At 45.0% G+C, this 8778-nt stretch overlaps 1 protein-coding gene across 3 annotated transcripts; it reads right to left on the bottom strand.

Annotated features, from left to right (window-relative positions):
• Positions 1 to 2656: 2656 nt before the first annotated feature.
• slitrk5 (SLIT and NTRK like family member 5) lies at positions 2657 to 8461 on the bottom strand. Of its 3 annotated transcripts, XM_078104067.1 has the most exons (4): positions 7937 to 8178; positions 7735 to 7848; positions 6661 to 6758; positions 2657 to 6073 (listed from the first exon to the last, which is right to left on the bottom strand). In XM_078104067.1, exon 4 carries the CDS (start codon positions 6012 to 6014, stop codon positions 3396 to 3398), a length of 2619 nt encoding a protein of 872 aa, XP_077960193.1. In that variant the 5' UTR covers positions 6015 to 6073; positions 6661 to 6758; positions 7735 to 7848; positions 7937 to 8178; the 3' UTR covers positions 2657 to 3395. The 3 variants fall into 3 exon arrangements, with proteins under 3 accessions (XP_077960193.1, XP_040036531.2, XP_040036497.2); XM_040180597.2 differs by lacking the exon at positions 6661 to 6758 and having other exon boundaries at positions 7937 to 8040; XM_040180563.2 differs by lacking the exon at positions 6661 to 6758 and having other exon boundaries at positions 7735 to 8461.
• Between the last annotated feature and the right edge of the window lie 317 nt (positions 8462 to 8778).

The raw sequence follows: 8778 nt of genomic DNA on the forward strand, positions 1-8778 counted from the left end.
TCAGCTTAATGGCCTAAGCCGTAAATCAGGGTGGCTCTTGCGGAGCATGAGGCGGGGCATTTCAACTCGAAACTCCTCTTCCAAACGCAGGCTTTGAATCTCACTGTTCCTCACAGGGTGCGTTGGGATCATTTTAACCGGGGAAGGCATGGCACCGAAATAGATTGGTCGAAAGAAAGGCAGCTAGAAAGCTTGTGAAAGGCTATAAATTGAATAACCCAATAAGACATAATAAACTTGCCCTTCCTTGATGCCTCCATTTGTGTTAAGACCCTGAGAGCCCATTGGCTGATTAAAAGCATAATTTCAACTGGCAAGACTCGCTTCTCTCCCCCTGCACACAAGCACACACTACATCCCATTCTGCAATGACATGCTTCATGTGCCCATTACTCTGGGACAGAGTGCTTGGTCTTAACAGTGATAAAAATCCACGCTGTGAGTTTGGGAGACTGGAATGTCCATAGGCACAGATACAGTGTAACCCACGTGGAATGCACGCACAATTCAGGGATTGTGTTACAGGGTTAAAAGCGTTTTTTTTTTATCCTGAAGAATATAATTTCATAGGAAATTTTAAAAAGTTTACATTTATTTTGCACATTTGATCAATTCCCATATTGGCATCAGGAAGAATAAATACAAAATCCATGTCAACACGGTGCCATCCAATAGGCCACCATTGCTGGCCCACTGCACACACTTCTTGGCTATGATTCACATCCCCTGCTACATGTATGAGACATCCACAGTTACACTCGGTTCCAGAACTCCTCTTCTCCCAAATGGTGCCTTCTGTTCCCATTCTGGGCCACTATGAAAAGATCCAATGAAAGAAGGACCTTGAATAGACTGGTTTCATTTTCCATTTGAAAAAAAAAAGGTAGTTGACGTAATGCTGATTAAGTAAAAGATGAGAGAAAAAGAGACCCTTATTTTAGCTGATGTTGATATAAATCCACAGTAATCAAGAGGAATCCTTCAAAATGAGAAAACAGGGGAGAGACTGACACTGACACGGCCTCTCCAGAGAGACGCCTGCCCATCTCAGTTAGGAAACATTGAATTTCTAAAGGGTTTGGCTCGCCGCAGACTAAAAATGGTGACACAGTGCATCCTTTGCATTTTTATACACCTACTTTAAATATCAGATTTAAGTGGGTCAAGGGAAGAGCAATATAAAGTCTTACTGAAATGAGAAGGCTTCAATTTTTGTCTTCTCCTGCATAGGGAGATAACCATAAATCCATATATTTTTATAGATTTCCTCTTGTACTGTAGCAGACAAAAAACGATTCTCAAAAATTCTCATTCTCATTTCAGTTGCTGGTGTCGTAATGGCGACCCCCTTTTTGTCTGCGTAGATGAGCTTATTTTGACGCAACCAATCATATCTCGCAGAGCAGACGGTCACAGTTCAGCCTGCAACACAACACAGTAGCTGTCAATCTCACACATTAGAATTCCCGTCAAAGTCTCCTTCTTATGAAACGCAAGTCCTGTCCTGCACCTGCGGATTGTTGAACAAGCAAACAAACAAGCATCCGGTTGGGGACATGGCCAATCGGCTTCTCAGCTGCAGTGCATTAAACAGCATGTAAACGTACCAGGAAATGACACGTTGTGACTGGTGTCCTGAGGTTCAATACTGCTGTCAATCAAACACAGCAAGGGACACACCCTCAGGTCAGCTCACAAGCAAAAAGAGCATTTCTATAATTTCTCCAAAGACCTTTTTTCATCCTTTTAATATAAGAACTATAGACATTCAAACACACATTTAAATGAAAAACCATCTTGACAACAAAAAAAAAAAACTAAACGTAATTTCGGTTAGATGCTAGCAAAATCAAGCGCATAAAAAGATGCAGCATACTCCAAAATAGTATCTTAATATTTTTTCCAAAGTAAGAAATGATTCTAAAAGTATTCAATCTTAAAAGTAAACCAAAAAGTTGATAAGAAAGGTCTGATCACTAAATCCTAAATTTAGCAGCTGTACGTCTTAATGAGCGTGCACATTTTTTAACCATTGAACCTGTCAAGATTGCTAACTTTGCATTTTGTTTCAACACTAATTGTCGCTGTTGTCATGGTATGATTGCAAGAAGAAGACCTCAGATGATTCTCATTGATTGAGACTCATTGCTTGTAATCTTGACAGAGACACAGCTAACCCTCTGATTGAGGCATGCACACTGTCTTTATCTGCTTTGATCGAGTGCTAAACAGGACCAATTCTTGATGGCCAATGTATTGCCATATGATTTAGAGATTTAACAACAATTAGCCCCGTGGCCCCCTTTTCAAGCTCTCCAATCCCATATTTCACACAACAAATTGATCATTTCTGAATGCGAAAATAAATTTGACCAAACCTAAAGGGCCTCTATATTATCATCAACTCATAAGGACATTATATCAACCTGACACCATGTTTATTTGATGACAATAACATAGTTTGGTCAATATAATGCAGTAAGTGCAAAGCAATCAAAACAAATAAAGTCGATAAGGGATAGAGAATCTGCAAACGCTTGTATAAAAATAGGTGTTACATTGAATAAAATATCAGTATTACACAACAGAATTATAATACTTCAAATATTTATGTAATTTTGTTTTTTGTTCTACATATTAAGAATGAATACCCATATTCATTTTTAATATAATAATCTTCTTTTTATAAGAGCTCATTGAAGGCTAACCCGCCTTCTAATTCCAAAAAGTGCAGAAAGCATACAAAGACACTTTTTTTTTACATCTTCTTCAAATGTCTTTTTTGAACATTAGGGGTGTGCCACTTTCAAAAAAAGCCACTTTTACAATGCAGAGCTACAGTAAATGAAACTACAAACATAAGCCTTTTTTCAGAGGATCATGGAGTATGATGACACAGGTAATATTGATGTAGAATCAAAGGTTTTGAAAAGACATGGCAGATTATATCAATAAATACTTACTTACAGACTACAGCAGAAAATAGTCCTACACAGTTTTGATGATCTTCTGTACAGTGTTTTTGTCCAGGAGTGTGGTTTTATAAACATTTCTTTACTGATTCACAATATGCCTTATGTATGGTTATAATCCGGAAAATGAGGCTGGGTAAGATTTACCTGTACACTTAAATTTTGTGTGTATTCGATCTTCACCATAGAAAAATAGATTTGCATTATCAGTTAACTAGAGCAATTTTGTTCATCAGTGTTTCAGAAAGTTGTATCCATTCCTGTAATGTCATGTTTCAGAAATAAGAATAAGATTGTTCGGCACACCCCGTTTCAACTCCTTTTTGCGTGTGTGTGTCGTGCCAAGGCACCCAATAAGCTCAGCCACTTTTCCAAGGAGGGTCAAGAGAGAAATTGCGTCATCAACATCAATGATTCTGTTGCTCAGAACTGGCTGAAGGTGGTCTGTTTCTCAAGAACTTCGAGGTAATCGGGCTCAGACTGCAGTTTAGCTTTTAGCTCCAAATACTCATTTCTGTTGGGCTCGACATAAACAGTACTGGGTGCTGTGCCATAGAGCACTGTTTCTCTTATCCTCTCCGGGTGCAAGAACTGACGTCTGACATCAAAATTGGGGTTGTACGTGTACGACACAGGCCCTGTGTACTTGTACTCTAAATTGGCGCCGGCCGGGATGGGTGGATGGGGGTGCTGCTTATCGTGATCCAGCATGCCTCTGAAGAAATGGTCTGCGTCCGGGATAGGGGAGGGGTTCTCACGTGGCTCGATGGTGCTAACGCTGTACGCAGGGCTCCGCATCGTACTGCTATCCCTCTCATCCTCCGGGGTACTGCTGTACGTGACCTTGAGCTCGTGGAGGTCACGGTAATCCTCCACTGTGTTGCCTTCTCGTGATCTGTAAATAGGGTTTTTGCACATGTGGCCCATGGGGTGGGGGATATACTCGTAGACGTGTCCGGCTGGGGCTTTGACTTTGGGGCCGGAGCGGTTGCTATAGAGGCTGTACTGCAAGTTGAACGAGCTGACGTCGGAGTTGTTGGTGCTAGTACGATCGCTCTGGGACTTTTTGCGTTTTTTCATCACGACCACAAACAGCCCCGCGGCCACAAAGACAGACATGATGAAGACGAGCAGGAGGCTGAGGATGAGGACAGAGAGAGGGACGGTGCTGCTGGGGGTGTTGAACTTCTGAGGTGCCTCCGTGGTGACGGCCCTGTCGTCCATGGGCTCGTCCGTAGGGGGCGTCGGAGAGACTTTAGCGTCAGAGTAATCTGGGCAGAGCTGCTCCGATTGGATGGAGCGCAGATCCATTCCTGCGTGGCGCCGCGGCATTTCGCACACAACCTCGTTGACCACGGTGCCTGCGCTGAGCTGCTCGAGCCATATCTTCATTCCCACTATGTCGCAGGAGCAGTCCCAGGGGTTTTCAAACAGATCCATCTGCACCAGCATCTTCAGCTGATCTAAAACACCACTCACGGGCAGGTTTTGGAAATGGTTGTTGCGGAGATTAAGTCTAGACAGGGAGAGGCTGGAAAAGATGCCCACGGGTAAGGTTTTCAGGAGGTTGTTGTTGAGGAAGAGCAGCTGGAGATTAGCGAGGTAACGGAAAGTTCCCGCATCGACCTCCTTGATTTTGTTGTACTCTAAATAGAGGTACTGCAAGTTCTGCAGACCAAAAAACATTTCTCCTGTAAGCCTGTCCATGAGATTACCATTCAAATACAGCCTACGCAGGTTGGTTAAATCCCCGAAAGCCCTGTCGTGGATCAGACTTATCCTGTTGTTTCCCAGGTGAAGCAAATCCAATCCAACGGCATCCACAAAATCTGATCTCCGCACCACAGGGATGTAATTTCCAGTGAGATACATTTTTTTAGGATTGTATGGCTTGGGTTTCAGATCAGAAATGCTTTCAATCTTTCTCTCTTGGCAGTTGACATTCAGCCCGATCTCCGATATCTGCAGGTTGCACGTGCAGGCAGTGGGACAGTCCAAAGGCACAGGAGATTTGGTCTGAAAAGCAATGATGGGGCCATAATTGTAAGGGTTACCCCCTGGTATTCGGGAAGTGGGCTTTAACCTAGTTCTGTTGAACTGCCGGGTGCCCTTGGTCGGCCTAGAGGAGGACCTAAAAACAGCCGATGAGGTGGCGGAGGCGGTGACGGCAGAAGGTGTGGTATGATAATATCCATTGGTGCTGCTAGGGGGTGCAGGCCTTACAGTGTCTTCCGAGGGTCTTCTCGGGCAGAGCTCCTGCTTGGACACCTCGTCCAGGTCCCTACCGTGGAGCCTGAACGGAGTCGCGCAGACCACTTCCCCCACCAGAGCCGTGTATGCTATACTCTCCAGCCAAGCCTTCAGAGCGATCAGCTCGCAGGAGCAATTCCACGGGTTCTCCTCCAGTTGTAATTCCACAACTTTGTCCATGTGTTCCAAGAGGCCGATGTAGGGGAACATTTTTAACCGGTTCCCCCTCAGGTCCAGGTGTGTAAGGGGAACATTCCGAAAGATATTTGTCGGCAGGGCAGAGAGCAGGTTGTCGTTCAAAATCATCACTGTAAGTTGGTATAGTTTGCTCAAGGCGTTGGGCTCTATATTTGAGATGTAATTATAATCAATCTGAAGATATTCCAAACTCTCCAGTCCTGCAAAGGTGTCGTCTCTGATAGCCTCGATCTTGTTGTTATTCAGGTGCAACCTTTTTAATCCCTGGAGTCCATTGAAGGCACCTGACTCTATCTCGGATATATCATTGTTCCCCAAGTGTAGGATGGTCACTCCTGTGTAATTGATGAAATCATTGACCGACAGCTTCTTCAGGAGGTTCCCTGTCAGCAAGAGGTGGTATACGGAGAAATGGACCGGGCTGATCTCCGTTAGTTTGATGATTCCCCGGTTCTCGCAGCTCACCGTCAGGATCCCTTCCTTCTCCTCGCACGTACACAGGTTCCGACAGATCTCGCCATAATTGTCATACATCTCGATCAGCCTCAGAGATGATGCAATCAGAAGGCTTATTTTGAGAATCCAGATATGCATTTTGTCCTGGGAGAGGATGCCCCAGCTCACTCAAGTGCGGTACCGGTATGAGGTGTCATCTAGGGAGGAAAAGAAAAGGACGGGTTCGGTTTTAAAGAGCATTGAAAAGAAAACAGATGTGACTGTTGCAAAATACAATAATAGTAACGGATTACTGACTGAGCAGACCCTGGTGAAACAGTATCGATAATAAAAGCCAGGCAAAGACAAGTGGACCCATTAATGTTTGTTCAGTATGCAGATGTGTCGGCAACCTTTTTCAGGGTTTGTAAGGTTGACGGAGAAAAAAACAACCTGGATGAATGTTCAATAAATGCAAACTTAAACAATAATATATAATCAAGTTTATGTGACAACTACCCGCGGAGGATGGCCACTGCGCATTTTTGATAGCTCGCCTGAATTCCAATCTATCTTGAGGAGGGAGGGGGGGACTTCAGCGTCCACCGTGTTTAGACTGATAGATCTGGTCATCTACTTATTCAATCCCATGAGAATGTCTGTTTTTTTTACACACACAAAATACAGATATACACCTAATTGTGTGGCGGGTGATCTTCCACGATTCTACACAAGTCAGTCTCAGTCTTCAAACAAATTAAAATTAAAACCCCAACTCCTGTAACCGTGACGATTTCTCACTCACCCCACATTCCCGATGACTTGGTAATCGCGGGGAAACTGTCGGATCCCTTCTCTCCATCTCCGTCCAAACAACATGAGGACCGGGAATGTAATCGCCTGCTATGATTAAACCGATCGCGGGTTAGACGATGATTCTTAAAAAATCGAAAAAGAAGAACGCAGCCTCTCATGAACGAATCGTCCGAGAAAAGCGGTCAGTGTTCATCTTAAAATCCAGCCTGCGATCGAAAATGTGAAAATCAGTCTACGAGGCGACAGTCGCAGCCTTTCTTCAACCCACGGGCAAAAAAAAAAAAGAAAAGGAAAAGAAACGAGATGAGTTGATCAAAGGCAAATCAGCAAGTGCTATTGGCGGTGGCGGATATCTGATCGAAATTACATTTTAACTGAGTGTAAATAAATCTGTAATCAAGTATTCTGTTTGGCATCTGCAATAGTAGGTTACAGATAGTCCCCCTCTTTCTCTCTCTCTCCCCCCTTCTCTCCGCCAAAGACGCGTGAGTGCGTGTGCAGACGCGCACCCGCGCGTGCACACAAACACACGTTCTGTCTGTGTGCGCTCCTCAAAAAGGACACAAAAGCCTACACAGCGACCCAGTAAATCTCCCTAAATATGCGCGTTTTAACACCCGAGAACACGCACGGCTTGCTACGTGCGATTGGACCGCCCGCTTACGTGCCTTCCTCACACCTGCTTGTTTTGCCATAACGCAAAGAAATACGCCTCTGGATGTGACACAGATAACTTATGCGTCTGTAGCCGCCGGGTATGCCCGTGCAGAGCCAGTGCGGTTATTTAGAACAAATAAAACTGATGATAAATGTGTCAGCAGAAAAAAAAACAGCGCAGTTTTTTTTGTTTTATTTGCAATAACAGCGGCGGACAGCTCGCTCAACAGCATACCATTAAAACGAGATCAACTTCAGCAATGCAACGGGGGGATTGGAAACTGATTTCAGCACCACGGACAGATCCCGCTCATCCGAAATAACGTTAAAGCGCATAACGCCTCGGCGCAGACGGGCGGTAGACGGAGACACAGACAGAGCGAATTAAAAATCATTGTCCTCTTACCGTGCTGATCCAGTCAAACGGCAAAGCATCGCGAAAATCACGGCTGTGCCCCGTCTTTTTGCTCCAACCTCATTGAAATCATAGGTTCGGGTGATTTCAACCGCCCGCCCTTGGCTGTCGAAAAAGAAAATGTAAGAAAAATACTTAAAAGTCAAGTCTCGGCGTTTAGCTCCATGAAGCGGGCATCGGGAAGCGCACGTACAGTCTCATTCAGGCCAATAACGCGACAGCCCGCGCGGTAAAACGGGCTCCTGGGTTCTTCCCGCAGCGACGGAAATCGGCAGCAGCATTTCGGAAAAACAGCCAAAACCAAAGTTCGAACATGGTGAAGAAATGAGAGCGGAGGGAAACTCCGTAATCCCACATCAGGCGAGACTTGCCGCATGCATTTTAACCGTGACTTTCATGCATGCGCACTGGCGAAGCACGAATCCCCTTGTCTGCTCCCAGTGGTGCGGCTTGTACCAGTTTATGTGCAGAGCTGCCCAAGGTCTCTTTTATTTCAATTGCCAGACCGTTCAAATCGAACCGGAGATCAGCGGATAGGTTCCTTCTAGGCTCGGATGCGGGAATTCGACCCCCCACCCCCCGCTTTTTTTGCTCCAGTCCCGCAATGCTCGTAAGATATCCGATGAATATACGCGAGCTTTATCCTCCCACTGACATTTCAACTAGTGGAACTTGATCTTGGTCATTGCAAACCATCGCCTTCAACGATCGGACGTATTATGAAACAATTAGCGTCGTATATGACCGGAAAAACCACACGTAAAAGCGCATAAATCCCCCCCACCCACCCTAATCTGAGGACTGTCACAGCTTGGAAATGAAAAGCAATGTAATGCGCGCAATACTCTTTAAGGGGGTATGGTAATGTGGAGGAAGTGGTGTGCATATGTGTGTGTGTGTGTGTGTGTGAGTGTGGCAGGGTGGGGTGGGGGGGGGCTGGAAGAAGACCCGTAGAGGGCAGTACAATGATGATGAAAAAGGCAGCCTGGCAGACTTGCCTTTGCAGGCTGCACTTTTTAATTCGCTGCATTTCAG

Source organism: Gasterosteus aculeatus, chromosome 1 (assembly GCF_964276395.1).
Source record: "Gasterosteus aculeatus chromosome 1, fGasAcu3.hap1.1, whole genome shotgun sequence".
Classification (NCBI taxonomy): Eukaryota; Metazoa; Chordata; class Actinopteri; order Perciformes; family Gasterosteidae; genus Gasterosteus; species Gasterosteus aculeatus.

Coding starts and splice junctions, on each gene's coding strand:
- slitrk5 (XM_040180563.2), bottom strand. CDS start 6,014: ATGCATATCTGGATTCTCAAAATAAGCCTTCTGATTGCATCATCTCTG.